Below are 17,659 nucleotides of genomic sequence, written 5' to 3' on the forward strand. Positions count from 1 at the left end.
TATGATTGGACAATAACGATAGCATGCAAATATAATGCTGAATATTTCTAAAAGTGTTTAAATTTCAATAGAATTTTTGCGTAAATGACAAAAATATGCATTTTGCTTTACTTTTACTGCACTTCCAGTGCAAACGCTATTGTAATCCTTGAAAAGATTAATGTTGCCCCATACTGTTCTCCACATATTGAGAATACTGGACTATTGATTGTTAGATTTCTTTATTTTAACATGCTTTATACATATTTATTTCAATACAAATTGTTGACGACATAGTCGGCCACGAACTTAATGGCCAACATAGTTTCTTCACAGGTCGGCTTGATTTGAGATTCAGGCAACAGGAAGCCATATCTGCCAGTGTCACGGAGTTCAAAGGTGAAGGAATATTTAATGCCCAGATCATAGGCCCAGTCATCTGAACCTCCAGCCGCAAGATCTGTACAAAGGCAGTGTACGAAACATTAGCATTGAGAAGATTTCAATTGGGCAATTTTGCATCTTCCATGCAGACAAAATCCTCAAATTAAAACCAGCAAGTACTAGAAATGCACAAGGGATCAATCTGTTGTCTGATGAGAGCAAAGTTAGCTTAATGTGCCAGGTAGAAATAAAGGGGCTAATATTAACACCATCTTTCCACCCACTGTGCTGATAGGCAGGAATGCTGCAGCTGGGAGGTGAAGATAGCAGGGGAGAGTATTCTTTGCATTCCTGATCTGTTTCCCACTCATTCTAGTTTACTGAAATCAGGCAGCCTGGGCCAGAGGATCAGTGGCCTGATTAAAATACGTTGGAATGTGATTTCACTATTTTAATTTCATGCTAACTGAGGGCCATAGAAACTTGTCAGCTGGCAGCATCCTTTTACAGGGGGCTGAGGAATGTGTTCTTATTAGTTTTTTAAAGGTTTCTTCAGGCCAGGAGGGAGAAGTGTTACTTCTTGGTCGTCAGGGCTAACTTGGGCCCTCTCCTGTTCCACTCTTCCTGCACCCCTGCCAACAGGTCCCCCCCACCCCCCCCACCCCAACAGCCTTGCTTTACTCACTGACCTAGCCAATCGCCCCTCCCTCACATTCCCCAATTCTTACCATGCTGGGGAGTGAATTCATGGGTTTCCGGGCAGTGGTCTGACACCTGCCAATGTTGACACTGTCCCCACCATGATCAGGTGAGAGCCCACGCTGAGACATGAAAGACCTGGGAGTTAAAATATCCTGGGCCTCATGTCCCGGCGGGAGTGAGGAGTGGGGAGTACAGATGGTTCGACACCTGCTTCAGTCCCCACTACCCAATTCCTTGTCCAAGTTAAAATCATGGGTTTCATCTGTTCTCCATCAATGTGCTGTAAGGATTGGATTTAAATCCTTGCTTTGGGCCTATGGTTTTCTATAGAAGCACCAAAGCAGCTGGTTCTTGCTGGTTTGAGACTTCTGTCCAACACTATTTACTGTTGGCCTATCCTAATTAGAATGGCACGGTTGATAGGTACAGTGAGGACTCGGAGCTCATTTATGAGGGGATTTCCAACATTTCCATTGTTTGAAGCATCCCCATGACAACAACTTGTATGGTAGCCTCAATGTGTACGCAAAAATCCCAAAAGCAATTCACTGTCAGAATAGATCAGGAAAGAGAAGCTGAGCAGTGGAGGAGGAGGTTAGGATAGGTGACTGATGGTTTGGATAGAAAGATGGGTTTAAAATGGAAGAGAGGCCAACAAGAAGTGGATAGGTTTAGGCAGGGTGTTCCAGAAAGTAGGGGCAAGGCAGCTGAAGGATGTGACAACATTGATAGAGTGAAAGAAAGAGGCTACACAAATAGCCAGAGTCAGAGGATTTAAGTGTGCAGGATAGGAGAACAGGCTGGAGTAGGCTGCAGACATAAGATGGGGAAGGATTTACAAATGGGGATAGGGAGCTATTATACCTCCATTAAAGCATGGGTTAATAGACAAGTGGGACTTTGTACTCTCTGCTTCACTGTCATATCTCTTCCTGACACGCCAGTTTTCAAGATGTTCTGCCTCCTTGGCATGAGTTCTGCTGAAGGATTTCCCTTGAAGTGTTAAGCTGTTTATCTGTCTTAGAAATAGCGTGCCTTATTGTGCGTTTTCAACATCAGAAGGTCACGACGATTTGTATTAATGTGGTACCTGATAACTGACTCCAAATACTTCACACAGGGATATAAGTGGAGAAAAACAGACTCTTAAGGGAAAGAAGGACATATCAGGAGGGGTGATCAGAAACATGCTCTTGGAGGTTTGTAAAGGAGGAGGAGTGGTTTGGGGTGTAATTTTCAGACTTTGGGATATCGACAGCCAATCATTTTATATGAATATTATTAACAAATAATTTTCTTGTTTAAAATGGTGAATAACTGTAGAAAGAAAGCAAAGGCTTACATATGGTGGTAGCTCCAGGACCATAGATGTACTCTGTTCCATAGAGGCTGGCCAGACTTTGAACTGCTCCTTTAGCAATGTTATTCTGGGACAGAGAATGTCAATGGGAAATGGTTATTCATCATTTTGAAAGTAATCAAACACTAAACAAAGATTCCAAGTCTGTTTCATAAGGAGCTTAGCAAAACTTAAGTTACAAGTGGTGATATAAGAACAGCCATCACCAGAGCTGAGATCTTTTTACTCATAAATGTGGGACAATCCCAGCATTGCAGTTGTGTATGGGAGTGTTTATATCCAGCTAAACGGATAAGTAGGTCCTCTAAATTAATGACTTATCTGGAAGATGGCACCATCAAGAGTGCAGCACTTCACTGGAGTCTCAGCTTGGAATATGTGCTCAAGTCCTGGAATGGGGGACAAACCCACAAATCAATGACTCAAAGCCGAGTCTACTATAGTGAGACTAGCCGACCATCAATGAAGTTCACAAAACGCTGCTCTTAAATGCATTTAAAATAATGGTTATTTTAGAATTGCTTTTTCAAAAAAATAGCTTTATTCCTATTGAGCCAGGTTCCCCTTATTCTTTTTATTTCCATTTTCTCTTCCCCATTTTCCTCTCGTGTTATGAAGGACTGTGAATCCAGCCACCGTTTTGTTACCTTGATCAAATGGTACAGCAAGCAATTAGGAAAGCAACTGTCATGTTGGCTTTTATCGCAAGGAGATTGAAGTACGCAAGTAATGAAGCCTTGTTACAATTATAAGGGGTTTTGGTGAGACCACGCCTGAATAAAGTGTACAATGTTTGGTCTCCATATTTAAGGAGCGGTATAGTTGCATTGGAGGCAGTATGGAGAAGGTTCACTAGTTTGGCCCCTGTGATGAGAGGGCTGTCCTATGATGAGAGGCTGAGTAAATTGGGTCGATATTCTCTGGAGTTAAAAATAAGGTGTCTCCCAGTTAAGATGGCGATGGAGAGGAATTTCTTCTCTCAGAGGATCATTATTCTTTGGAATTCTGTTCCACCGAGAACAGTGCAGGCTGGCCCTTTGAATATATTCAAAGCCGAGTTAGATGGATTTTTGATCTACATGGGAGTTAAGGGTTATGTGGGCAGGCAGGAAAGTGGAGTTAAGGCCACAATCAGATCAGCCATGATCTTATTGAATGGCAGAGCAGGCTCGAAGGGCTGAATAGCCTACTCCTGCTCCTGTTTCTTATGACCTTATGGATCTGACACATAAGACATCACCTGACCAAGCACCTGTTTCCAGGTGGTGCGTGAAGTCACCTGTGGTGTGTTGGCATCCGGCCTATCCTTATTCTCTATGGGAGGAAGCATCTTTATTCCTCAGAACTTCCTGATAACACAGGTGAAATCCATTGTGAAAAGAGAGACATGCACCCAAACTGAGGACCGAGCAGCCCACCTTCCACTGAAGCCAAATGTCGCTCAGGGAATATAAATCTAAGTGTTAAATTCTGCCAAGCATAGAATTACTGTCTATGAAGTACCAATATGCTGAGACACATACCAGTTCATTATGATTTGGCGCTAAGGCATAAGTGTAGGAATAAGGGAAGAGACACATCTGAGAATACGAGTGCATGGTGAGGTAAGCTTTGATGCTTTCTTTGTGGAGACGGATGAAGTTTGCAACAGCCTGGACTTCCTTCTCAGATTCTATTCGAGGACCACAGTATGTTTCAGAACAAGGGTCCTTTGAGGCACCTACAGCTGTAGGACACAATGTAACAGTTAGCAGCAGTACATGTGATGGTCCCAATTTGTCCCTACTTTGTAAATTAGCCCAAACACAAACAGAAAGCTTTGGGAGTGCACCACAGGTCAGTCAGCACCTATAAAGAGAAGAAAGATAGGCCAGCATTTTGAGCAAGACTTTTCTGAAGTTCAGGTTATAGTTGAAACATTAACCTTTTTTATCACATAACCTCTGGCATTCCTGTTGATGGGAAGGGCTAGAGCTAGGGTAAGCAGACATACTGGTTGTTATAATGTACATGTGTAAGTCTTAGATTTCTTTACAGCCTTTTACAGAGCTGATGGTTACAGAGCTCCAAGATATCCTCTTATTCCCCCAGGCATCAGGGAGTGCACTGGAGTACTGGGGGTGAGGGGATCTTCTCCAATGTCTTCACTGTCTCAGTTATTTTTAGTGCTGAGATCACAGTGTTTACTCTGTATATGGGATGACAATGGGATATTTTTCAGTCTTTGCTTAAACATGATATTTCAATAAGACCTAGAAGAGAGACATGCTGCCAAAGCTTTTTGTCTTGAACTCAATCAGGACCAACACAAGAATGCCAAATTTCAAATGATCACAACAATCTATACTACAGGAGAAAAGGGTGCTGATTGATTGGCAGGTCGACTCTGATTGGCCAAGGTGTCGCCATGGAGAAAGCAATGCGGAACTATAGGTTCCCAAGCTCTCTAATGAATGCAAGACAGAAAGCTTCAGTAAGATGTCTCTCTTTTCAGCAATATTCAAGTTCTGTACTACCAAAAGAATATTCCAATAAATAGGGGATGCATTTCTGAGGGGGATCTCCAGCTGGCGTCTGATGAAACTTTGACAGAAGTGGTGCAGAATCTCCAGGAAAAGGCCTTACATGGCATTTGTTGAATATCTGCGGAGCATTTCTTTATAGCCAAACACTATTAGCTTGGTTTGACAAAGTGCTTAGGGATAGAAAATCCTTTTGCATTCTGGGCAATATTGTGTCAACTGCCCATTTAAATCCCCTCCTGATATTTAGTTCCATTAATATCAATAGAACAAGAATCAAATGGGCATATAACAGGTGGCCAATAAGATATCACAGGTTCAGCATTATTTTCCAAGATGAATGTTTATCCCCATGATTCTGTTTTTAAAATGCTTGCAAAAAGGTAGAGGAAATATACCTGTTCCATTTTAGCACATAACAAAAAAAGAAACAGAAATACCTGGAAAAACTCAGCAGGTCCGGCAGCATTGGTGGAGAAGAGCACAGTTGACGTTTTGAGTCCTCATGACCCTTCAACAGAGCTAAGTAAAAATAGGAGAGGGGTGAAATATAAGCTGGTCTGGGGGGGTGGTGGGGATGGGGTTTGAAGGGGGGAGGGGGTGGTTGTTGGGCCAAGCAAGCAGTGATAGGAGGAGATAACCAAAAGATGTCACAGACAAAAGAACAAAGAGGTGTTGAAGGTGGTGATATTATCTAAAAGAATGTGCTAATTAAGAGTGGATAGCAGGACAAGCAAGGTACAGATAGCTCTAGTGGGGGTGGGGTGAAATAAGACTAAAAGGGCATAAAAGGTATAGATAAGACTTGTCCCAACAACCACTGCCCCTCCACTTCTCCCCCCATTCCCCCCCCCACCCCTTAAACCAGCTTATATTTCACCCCTCTCCTATTTTTACTTAGTTCTGTTGAAGGGTCATGAGGACTTGAAACGTCAACTGTGCTCTTCTCCGCCGATTCTGCTGGACTTGCTGAGTTTTTTCAGATATTTCTGTTTCTGTTTTTGTTTTGGATTTCCAGCATCCACAGTTTTTTGTTTTTAAATCTCCATTTATGTACATGTCCGGGAATAACTCCTCTCAGCACGCTGCCACCACCTCCCTTTGCAACTAAAACAATTAGGAAAGTACTTACTGCACCAACCGGCATCCCAGTTTCTATTAAGGTCAACTCCGCGGCAATAACTGCCAGAAATCTTAGAGCGGGTTTTTCTCCACAGGCGATCCTTTAGATAAATGAGTAACAAATGAGGGCATGTTATATAGGTGTACAATGGACCTTCCACTTCCCAACATAATATCAGGGACTCCATGGTGGACACTTGTATATGGACTTGAAAAGAAAAACAAAATGCAGGGCTATGGGACATAAGTTTGGGGGGGTGGGGGTGGGGGGGGGGGGGGGTGGGAAGGTGAGCTTAATAAAATTGCACTTTCAAAAAGCGTGCACAGGCAGGATGGGCTGAACGTCCTCAATCTGCGCTGTAAGATTCTATGTGACTCTAAGATAATGGGAATCAGTGGAGCACCCAGACTTTGCATCCTTCATGTGAGAACGGAGATAAATGCAACACAAATAACAAAAGCCAAGTTCATTGTTTATTGCCTGGTTTACCTCAGATAAGGAAAGATTTTTGCGCACTGACATTAACCAGCACAGGTTGTGATGGATGGTGGAGGTTCTATTGCACAGTCTGGAGAGAGCATTTGAATCTTAAGCACATTCATCATATATTTGCTGTGAATGTGCACAGAAAGCAACAAGAACTTACAAGAGGCAGTGTTTGTGTGCGTAATGTCAGAGATTTAGCCGGAAAGTCCCAGCTCTCTGAAAACATCTGAAGCTACAGAAATCCCACGGCAATGTACAAGGGGTAAGCACTTGGAGCAACTGGTCTTTGCCCTTTTTTCTGACCTTTGCACTCGGGGAAATGAGCACTCCTCGGGGCACAGGTCAGGATCTATTTTGAGATTTTAAACCAAACTTGCTGAAAAGGTTTTGATTTCAAACTTCTTTGCTTCCTCTCTCCATCTTTCCTTCCCATGGCTAGTATGCCCAGAGAACAAATCAAAACAAAATCAGGGATTTACTTTTCAAGGAACAATGAATAGAATGTAGAGTGAATCCCCCTAAGTCTGGTATTAAACCTGGAAAATCCTCTAAATGTATGGAATGGATATTGAATTGTTCAGTCACCATAGAGCAATATATTTAATTACAAATTAATCAATTCAAACTTCTAGAATCCCATAATAATAAAAGTAAATTTAATCAATCATTATATAAGTGACCTTGCGAAGCTTTCCACAACGGCTCCACTGATACAGGGAACTCATTTGTAACTGGATCATGCTGATATACCAAAACACTAATATACTAGCTAGCATACACCAATACAAGTCGAATGTCCTTTATCCAAAACCCTTGCAGCCAATTGTGTTTTGGAATTCAGATATTTTCATTTATCAGATCTACAGTATATAGGCCTACTTACACACAATAGCCTATGCCTAGACTAGTTATAGCCTTCAACTTTTCTTTTTCTATTTGTTAATGGGATGTGGGCAACACTGGCATTTATTGCCCTTGAGAAAGCAGTGGTGAGTTGCCTTCTTGAACTACTGCAGTCCATGTGGTACACCCACAGTGCTGTTAGACCATTAGACTTTTTTGTGGTTTGATACAACTGAATGGCTTGCTAATTACATTTAAGAGTCAGCCATGTTGCTGTGGGTCTGGAGTCTCATGTAGAGCAAGACTCCCATTAGGGGACTAGATGAGACAATTGAAAATGGTTTCATAGTCATCCTTAGACTTTTAATTCCAGATTTCCAGCACCATTGTGGGATTTGAAATTGGGTCCCTTCAACATTACTCTGGGTTACTAACCCAGTGACAATACCACTGCACCATCACCTCCCCTAGAATACTAGGTTGCTTCTCCTTTTGCCAACTCTCATACACCCTAGTTCTTACTTATTACACCTGTAATATAATATCACATTGCGATATTAATAACATAACTAACTGCATAGCCATTCAAAACAACGTTCGGTTTCTGGACATGTTCGGTTTTCAGATGTATGAATAAAGGCTATTTGACCTGTAGATTGCACCATTTAAAAAAAATACTGTAAACACATTAGTACCTACATTAGACCAAGTGAAGGAGTAGCCATCAACATTAATGACTGGCACAACAAAGAAGTCCATGGTATCCAGAACATTGGTAATGATGGGATCAGATCCATAGGTGGCAATAGCCTAGAGGAATCAAAAGCAGCTCTTACACTAAATAGAACTTTAATTCAAGAACATAGGATTTGCAAGCTTACTTGTTACATAGATGCACCCTTTGGATTTTCTCCCAATAAATTATGATTTCACTCCAGCAACTAATTTCCCTTTTTTAAGTAATCAATTAGCATGGTCCGTGAAAATAAGAGCAATTTTGCTATTTTGGATTTTGAATACTGCAAAGTAAAACCTTAATCACTTGAATTAATAATACATGTATATTTTAAAATGCTGTTCTTCATTGTGCATTCAGACTCATGCATGGGAGGATTGATAGGGCCATGTTCAGGCCCATGCATGGTGATCTTTCATAGGTCCATGTATTGGCTGTTTTCAGACCATGCATGGTAGGATAGATAAGGCTGTGTTCAGACATGTGTGACCTAGCTAGTGTAATCTGGAAAATCATCCAATTTGAAGATTTTTAAATTCCAAATTAAAGGACTATCCAGGATTCTTCAGCCTTTTCGAAAACTACGTAGAAAGATCCCAATACTGCAGGAGATGAAAAGTTCACGACAATGTATTTTTTGGCAGGAGGGTTAAATTATTTAGTGTTTAACCCTCTGAAGTTTGCAGCAATAGATGTGACTGTAATTAGATAGAAAAACAGAATATTGCATTGAAATAACCCTCTAATAAACATGCCAAAGTACAATGAAGCTGTCACTGATCACCTTATGTTCATCTGGATGTAGACCTAGCAGAGCATCTAGGTAACAATGCTAGCCCATAGCAATGTGACTTTTGATACAACTTGACACAAAATGACAGACTTAGAAATATCAAATTATAAAGTAGTTGGACTTTGTAATTCTTTTAAAATAATCTATAATAAAATGCAATTATCTTAACTTTTGAAGAAGGTCTGAAGAAGGGTCATACAGACTCGAAAGGTTAGCTCTGTTTCTCTCTCCACAGATGCTGCTAGACCTGCTGAGTTTTTCCAGCATTTTATGTTTTGTTTCAGATTTCCAGTATCCGCAGTATTTTGCTTTTATAATAAAATGTAAATAGTTTAAGTTTTGCACTAACCTCTTTCACAAACCACTGGCAAAATGCTGGAGAAATCCACTCTCGAGCATGTATTCCACAGTCCATGAAGATCGCAGGTTTAGGCTGATCTGTTTTCTTGCCAATCTTTAACAGAAGAGTAAAATAAATAACTAAAAACAGTTTTCAGACAACAGGACTGTAGCAAACCAAGCTCACACTCCATTCAAGTCTATGCAGCAGGTCCACTTAGATCACTTTAGCCTTCCCCTTCTTCAGCTTCAAGCACACATTCTTATTATCTTCCTCCGATTATATAAGCAGTCACACCATTTCGTTTATTAAATGCTTCAATCAAAGTCACATTCTCTCGGGAATATATTCCATAAATTGGCCACTGTAAGTCCTCAAATTGCATTTAGCTCAAGGTGTCCTTTAATTTGATCAGTTATGCTAGACCGCTTTAATTAGATCAGTTATGCTAGTCCACTTTTCCTGGTCAATACAGAATGAGTGAGCTGCTTTTCTTAACGATTTTTTTAAACAACTCCGATTATGACTTTTTCAACCTATGAGACTAGATTAAGTTTCCTTAAGCTCTTACATAAATTTTCTTCCATGAAAATGCCCATTGCAATAATTCCAACTACCTTGATGACATAGATTGGCCGTCCTTCATAGCTGGTTCCAATCTCCGTGAGAGAGGTTAGGTTTGAGTGTCTGGCAACGGTGCTGGCAATCCAAGTGTTGATCTGTTCCAGATAAAAAATAACATCTTAAAATGTGACGACAAACGATGATTTGGTAAGGCAACCCTCATCACTCACCATCCAACACCCCAAGTGCCCTTCAAAAATTAAGTAGCTCTGGAATTTAGAAAAACCTAGCATCAGAAATGACGGTGATGGTGAAACTACCATATTATCAGTAAAAAAACCATCAGTTTTGTCAATGTCCATTAGGGAAGGAAACTGGCCGCCTAATCTGGTCTGACCTATATGAGACTCCAGGTCCACAGCAATGTGGTGGGCTCTTAGCTGACTACCCCGTGTATTCAAGAAGGCAGTCCACAATGACTTTCTCAAGAGTAATTAGGAATGGACAATAAATGTTGGCCTTAGCCAAAAATGATGTCCATATCCCATAAATGAATTAAAATAAATGCATCTGAGTTGGTTCAGTGGTAGCACTCTCACTTCTGAGAAGTTTGTAAACTCAAGGTCCATTCCAGAGACCTAAGTACATAGTCTAGGCTGGCACTCCTGTGCAGTCCTGAGGGAATGCTGCTACTGGAGGCGATGTCTTTCAGATAAGGTGTTTAACTGAGTTATCTCACTCTCACTATGATCTATGCTACCTAGAACACTGACAGCTTTATTTTACACTGTTGGATAAGTATGAATGTTGAGTGTATCTGGCCTTCTCAGGGACATCAACTTATTCACTCTAAAAGGGTCAATGCCTCTGCTTAAACAGAAGTGAGAGAAGTTTTGAACAAATCTTTTACAAGTTTGTTCTTTATTATTTTACTGTGTAAGTCTAAGATTATACTTAGTTCACTCTACTCGTGAGGTAAAGCAATCTGTACCTTTCTTGTCCTGCTCTCTACTCTTAATTAGCACATTCCTTTAGATAATATCACCACCTTCAACACCTCTTTGTTCTTTTGACTGTGACATCTTTTGTTTATCTCCTCCTATCACTGGCTGCTTGTCCCAACAACACTCTCCCCCCCCTTAAACCAGCTTATATGTCACTCCTTTCCTATTTTTACTTAGTTCTGTTGAAGGGTCATGAGGACTCGAAACATCAACTGTGCTCTACTCTGCTGATACTGCTGAGTTTTTCCAGGTATTTCTGTTTCTGTTTTTATTTTGGATTTCCAGCATCCACAGTTTTTTGTTTTTATCCCTTAAAATGATAGCATGCTGCTATCCCTTAAAGGCATTTTTCAACATACTTCATACAACACTAATGAGGAAAACCATCCCAAGGCACTTCAGAGAGGTGTAATCAAAAGTAAATGAATGCCTACCTAGAGACGTAAATTCTAGGGAGTGTTACCACAAAATTGATCAAGGGTGTGGGTTTTAAGGCAGCTTTAGAAGAAATGGAGAAGGTGAGAAGAAAAGACAAGTCCTAAGTGTGGTAATGGGCGGGGAAAAACATGTTTTACTTGCTGGCTGCAATGGCGGGTTTTAATGCCATACTGTCCCAATCCTGCCTCACTAATCGTGCATTCCCGGGAAACACGTCATTTTGCTGGTGGGCAGCCTCCGATTCGACCGCCATGCTGTCATCATGCCGCTTCCTCATGCCGGGTGCCATATTTAAAGTGCAGCCGCGTGCACACCTCTCAGTACTTCCAGCCCAGGACTGCTGCACAGAAGACATGGCCCCGAAAGACAAGATGACTGCAGCCTCCCAGCCCCCGATTCAGTGACGCATCCCTGGGACGCCTTCTGGACACTGTTGGAGCCCGTCTCTACCCCTGCTCTGTCTGCAGGAGGCCCATGAGTGTCACCACTCCGGCTTGGGAGGCGGTGGCAATGGTGACCAGTACCAATGCTGCACACAAGAGGTTCACCATCCAGTGCAGAAAGAGGATGAATGATCTAATCTGTGTGCCAGGGTAAGGCAACCATCTCATCACACTAAACTCACAAGGCTATCATGCATTCACAAGCATCTTACTCGTCACCAGCTCAAGGGACATCACCACTCACTCTCTCACACTCACCCTCACATCTCCATCTGGGCTCATCTCCACTGGGGACTGCCTCCTCAGCCCTCACCATGTTGAGGCTTCTTGCACAGGACAACATGTGTCCCCACACACACCCTTCTCCAGTATTGCCCTAACCTTGCAGTCTTTTCCCTTGCCTGGGGCCACTTTTCCCCCTTTGCAAAGCAAGCCCTAGCCCTGCAGCCATTGAAAAGCCACCGCTGCCTTACTGTTGGTCCTGTACGTAGAGATCTGCCTGTGGGCACCCCCCTCAAAGTGATGCGGTGCTGCCTGAGAAACCTGGCGTTGATGACTGGGAGTGCTGCCCAAAGCAAGGTAGGCAAACAAACCTCAAAGTCCCGAGCAAAGTGCAGCTCACCAGTGCATGTTGCTTATATTCCATTGTGAAACATATCAGTGTGCAATCATGCCAAAATGCCAAGATGGTCCAGTGGGAGGAGATGACCCCAGTGAGCTGGGCTTTTTATAATATGCAGATGTATTATAATGAAGTTCCCGACATGCGGCGGTAGGAAATGTGGCTCGCTATTGATCGGTGGAGCCAGAAGGTAGCAAACTGGTTGCACGTGAAACTGATTTTCGGCCTTCCTGCCATATTGTCTGCTCATGCCCACCAATGATGCCCGATGCCAGCGGGTACAGAAAATTCCACCCATCGGCTACAAATTTCAGAGCACGGACTGTAATGAAGACATGGCCACCGATTGTGAGGAAAAGGGGGAGGGGTGATGTACCGAAGACTAGAGTTGAGGGACCTGAGTTTGGAGAGCCAGATTGTAGGACTGGGGGAGCCTATAGCGATGAAACCATGACGGGATTAAACACATGAGAATTTTGAATTGGAGATGCTGGTGAACCAGCAGTAAATGTAGGACAGGAGCGACATGTGCGAATGACTTGGTTCAGGTTAGATTCAAGGCAGGTGAAAAGGAAACTATGTCTAACATCAGGCCCTGATTCTTCTGGCCAACAAGGAAACTATAAAACATTTAAAAGAACTTCCCTCGAGGGCTCTGTTTTGGGTCCAGGTTTCAAATTCTCTGGCATTCAATGAGAATCACATAATTGCATCTAAAATCACATTTGGCTCCTATCTGCATGGCAGAACTTTAATGTTTAATTTATATGAGGCCCTTGGATGCATGTGGAGTGCATCCCACATACCTCCCAAAACCTGGGAAACAATGGGCAGCAATGCCAGTGCAGCAGGAAGAAGGAGTTAAGGACTCTGTCCTATTTCAGTCCTTTCTCCGCATGTCCCATTCTCATTGAATGCGAATAGTTAAATTTGGGTTTTAACAATGAAAAAGCACCATCATCTCAACATGTCCTAATGTATATCACATGCAATATTTGACAGTGCACTTACCACTGTAATGTTGCAAGTGGGAAAGGTACTTTTCATACAGCAGTTCAGGGCTGTAATACTCTGTTGCACTGTAACCTCCAATAAAATTAGTTCTCTCTTTCCCCAGTGCTGGATCCAATTGTCCACGCTATCTTACAAGCTACTGTAAGAATCCCGCTTTCCCTTTATCCTAACATGCTACTGTCTATCTCAGCAACAGTTACTCTCAACCCAACCAAAACAAGGACATGGTCGTAGAGCAGAGGGGAGATGTATCTTTGGAAGATAGGACGAAGCCATTACCGTATCCATGTCATTGTACTTTAAGTAGCTGTGCTCATTGGCTGAACGCTCCTTATTGTCAAGTTGTCGTTCAATCACTGTCTGAAGATCTTCCATTAAAACTCTGGATGGAAGGAAGAAGGGGGAAAAAAATAACACGAAATGTTACACTTGTGACTGGCACCGGGAGAAGCAGCTGGACACTGCCTTGTGAACGGAAACATCGGAGGCTGTGACAAACCGTACTCGTATTCGAGTCCACTCTGCTCCAGTAGGTCTTCAGTCTTTGCAACGTCTTGAGCACTCACTCGGAAATCCACATCAATGTTTACAGCCACTTGGTCAATGGAATCGGGTCTCCATAAATCCACCTGGATTGAATGGGAGAGAACAGGAGAGCTACTTTTAGTCAGTTTGTTCAAGGAGAACTTTTGGGGATGTTTATAGCTCTCTATAGGTTGGATGTCGAACCTTTGCAAAGGAGGCCAGGCTCTTCACAAACCACACTGCCCGATCACTCGTAGGCTTCAGGCGAAATACTTTCTCCCTTTGCGAGAAAAAAAAAAGAAGCAGAGAACAAATAATCAGCAGGAGCCAGTGAGTGAGGCCCATTACACGTACAAGCCTTTAATATTATAGGATGTACAGGAGAGAGGTTTGTTACCCATCGAATCGCTGCCTGGCAGGACCAGCCAGAACGGCTGAAATCAACCCGAGGAGACAAAGTATCTTCATTGCCAAACGTTCAGAGAAATGGACTCAATGCTGCTCTTTTTATGCTGGAGTTACACTATCGCTGACAGCAGGGGCGTGTTTAGTCGTTTATCATTTGCTGATATAGTAGGATTTATGACTTTGATGACCTTGAGGGTGCCTTTTTTCTCTAGAATCAACGCCCCTAATCATTGCAAAAACAAAAATATCTGGAAAAACTCAGCAGGTCTGGCAGCATCTGCGGAGAGTAACACAGTATGACTCTTCAACAGAAGTAAGTAAAAATAGAAAAGAGGTGAAATACCAGCTGGTTTAAGGAGATGGGGGGGTGGGGGGTGGGTGAGGGTTGGGACAGGTAGAGCTGGATAGAGGGCCAGTGATGGGTGGACAATCAGGTTAACTGTGCTCCTCTCTGCCGATGCTGCCAGACCTGCTGAGTTTTTCCAGCTATTTTTGTTTTTGTTTCAGTGATGGGTGGAGAGAACCAAAAGATGTCACAGACAAAAGGACAAAGAGGTATTGAAGGTATAGACCCAGAGTCCTCAAACGTTCCTCATATGTTAAGCCTTTCATTCCTGGGATCGTTCTAGTGAACCTCCTCTGGACCCTCTCCAGGGCCAGCACATACTTCCTGAGATACGGGGCCCAAAATTGCTCACATTATTCTAAATGTGGCCTGACCGGAGCCTTATAAAGCCTCAGCAGCACATCCCTGCTTTTATATTCTATACTAAAGGGAGGACGAGGCAACCATGCTGACAAGGGAAGTCAGGGACAGCATAAAAGCTAAAGAGAAAGCAAACAATGCGGCGAAGAGCAGTGGGAAACCAGGGGACTGGGAAGCCTACAAAGACCAACAGAGGACAATTAAAAAAGAAATAAGGAGGGAGAAGATGAAATATGAGGGTAAACTAGCTAGTAATATAAAAGAAGATTGCAAGAGTTTTTTAGATATATAAAGGGTAAGGGAGAGGCAAAAGTGGACATTGGACCGCTGGAAAATGACACTGGAGAAGTAGTAGTGGGGAACAAAAAAATGGCGGAGGAACTGAATAGGTACGTTGCGTCAGTCTTCACAGTGGAAAACACGAGTGACATCCCCAAAGTTCAAGAGAATCGGGGGGCAGAGGTGAGTATGGTGGCCATTACCAAGGAGAAGGTGCTAGGAAAACTGGAAGATCTGAAGGTGGATAAATCACCTGGACCAGATGGATTACACCCCAGAGTTCTGAAGGGGATAGCTGAAGAGATAGTGGAGGTGTTAGTGGTGATCTTTCAGGAATCACTGGAGTCAGGGAGGGTCCCAGAGGACTGGAAAATCGTTAATGTAAACCCCCTGTTTAAGAAGGGAGTGAGGCAAAAGACAGGAAATTACAGGCCAATTAGCCTGATCTCGGTCGTTGGTAAGATTTTAGAATCCATTATTAAGGATGGGATTTCAGAATACTTGGAAGTGCATGGTAAAATAGGGCAAAATCAGCATGTTTTCATCAAGGGGAGGTCATGCCTGACATGACCTAACATGCCTGTTAGAATTTTTTGAGGAAGTAATGAGTAGGTTAGACAAAGGAGAGCCAATGGATGTTATCTACTTGGACTTCCAGAAGGCCTTTGACAAGGTGCTGCATAGGAGGCTGCTCAGTAAGATAAGAGCCCATGCTGTTAGAGGCAAGGTACCAGCATGGATAGAAGATTGGCTGTCGGGAAGGAGGCAGATAGTGGGGATAAGGGGGTCCTTCTCAGGATGGCGGCCGGTGACTAGTGGAGTTCCGCAGGGGTCAGTGTTGGGACCACAACTTTTCACTTTATACATTAATGATCTAGATGAAGGAACTGAGGGCATCCTGGCTAAGTTTGCAGATGATCTAAAGATAGGTGGAGGGACAGGTAGTATTGAGGAGGCGGGGAGGCTGCAGAAGGATTTGGACAGATTAGGAGAATGGGCAAAGAAGTGGCAGATGGAATACAACGTGGGGAAGTGTGAGGTCATGCACTTTGGTAGGAAGAATAGAGGCATATTTTCTAAATGTGGAGAGAATTCAGAAATCTGGAGTGCAAAGGGACTTGGGAGTCCTAGTCCAGGATTCTCTTAAGGTTAACTTGCAGGTTGAGTCGGTAGTTAGGAAAGCAAATGCAATGTTGGCATTTGTTTCAAGAGGACTAGAATATAAAAGCAGGGATGTGCTGCTGAGGCTTTGTAAGGCCCTGGTCAGACCACATTTAGAATATTGTGGCAATTTTGGGCCCCGTATCTCAGGAAGTATGTGCTGGCCCTGGAGAGGGTCCAGAGGTGGTTCACAAGAATGATCCCAGGAATGAAAGGCTTAACATATGAGGAACGTTTGAGGATTCTGGGTCTATACTCGGTGGAGTTTAGAAGGACGAGGGGGGATCTGATTGGAACTTACAGAATACTGAAAGGCCTGGATAGAGTGGACATGGGGAAGATGTTTCCATTAGTAGGAGTGACTAGGACCCGAGGGCACAGCCTCAGAATAAAGGGAAGACCTTTTAGAACAGAGATGAGGAGTAACCTCTTTAGCCAGAGAGTGGTGAATCCATGGAATTCATTGCCACAGAAGGCTGTGGAGGCCAGGTCATTGAGTTATTTAAGAAGAAAGCAGGAGAATGGGGTTGAGAAACTTATCAGCCATGATTGAATGGCGGAGCAGAATCGATGGGCCGAATGGCCTAATTTCTGCTCTTATGGTCTTATGGTCTTAAGCCTTGCTACAACAAACAAAAACAAAAAATGCTGGAAAAACTCAGCAGGTCTGACAGCATCTGTAGAGAGAAAGACAGAGTTAACGTTTCAAGTCCGTATGACTCTTCTTCAGAGCTTTTTTCCAGCATTTTTTGTTTTTGTTTCAGATTTCCAGCATCTGCAGTATTTTGCCTTTATCAAAGTCTTGCTACAACTGTACAGGGCATTGGTGAGACCACATCTAGAGTACTGTGTATAGTTTTGATCTCTTTACTTAAGGAGGGATATATTTGCATTGGAGGAAATTCAGAGAAGGTTTACTAGGCTGATTCCTGGGATGACGGGGTTGTCTTTTGAGAAAGGTTGAGTAGGTTGGGACTATACTCATTGGAGTTTAGAAGGATGAGAGGTGATCTTATTAAAATGTATAAGATTCTGTAGGGGCTTGACACAGTTGAATCTGAGGGCTTGTTTCCCCTTGTGGAGAAATATTGAAATAGGGGCGTAGTTTCAGAATAAGGAGTGGGCCACTTAAGACAGAGATGAGGAGGAATTTCTTCGCTCAGTGGGTTGTGAATCTTTGGAATTCTCTACCCCTGTAAACCATGGAGGCTGAGTCATTGAATATGT

The 17,659-nt window shown here is 42.9% G+C and overlaps 1 protein-coding gene across 1 annotated transcript; it reads right to left on the bottom strand.

Moving 5' to 3' along the window:
- Nucleotides 1-204: 204 nt before the first annotated feature.
- On the bottom strand, nucleotides 205-14,377 carry LOC121270516 (carboxypeptidase B-like). Its single transcript, XM_041175881.1, has 11 exons — nucleotides 14,276-14,377; nucleotides 14,083-14,158; nucleotides 13,858-13,982; nucleotides 13,633-13,735; nucleotides 9,886-9,987; nucleotides 9,278-9,382; nucleotides 8,099-8,209; nucleotides 6,080-6,170; nucleotides 3,949-4,151; nucleotides 2,408-2,492; nucleotides 205-439 (listed from the first exon to the last, which is right to left on the bottom strand). Exons 1-11 carry the CDS (start codon nucleotides 14,344-14,346, stop codon nucleotides 252-254), a joined length of 1,260 nt encoding a protein of 419 aa, XP_041031815.1. The 5' UTR covers nucleotides 14,347-14,377; the 3' UTR covers nucleotides 205-251.
- Between the last annotated feature and the right edge of the window lie 3,282 nt (nucleotides 14,378-17,659).

This window comes from Carcharodon carcharias, chromosome 2 (assembly GCF_017639515.1).
Source record: "Carcharodon carcharias isolate sCarCar2 chromosome 2, sCarCar2.pri, whole genome shotgun sequence".
In the NCBI taxonomy this organism is placed as follows: Eukaryota; Metazoa; Chordata; class Chondrichthyes; order Lamniformes; family Lamnidae; genus Carcharodon; species Carcharodon carcharias.

Coding starts and splice junctions, on each gene's coding strand:
- LOC121270516 (XM_041175881.1), bottom strand. CDS start 14,346: ATGAAGATACTTTGTCTCCTCGGGTTGATTTCAGCCGTTCTGGCTGGT. Junction 4,152..6,079: donor CTGGGATGCCGGTTGGTGCA/GTAAGTACTTTC, acceptor TGTGTCCTACAG/CTGTAGGTGCCTCAAAGGAC. Junction 2,493..3,948: donor CGCCAAATCATAATGAACTG/GTATGTGTCTCA, acceptor TCTCTGTCCCAG/AATAACATTGCTAAAGGAGC.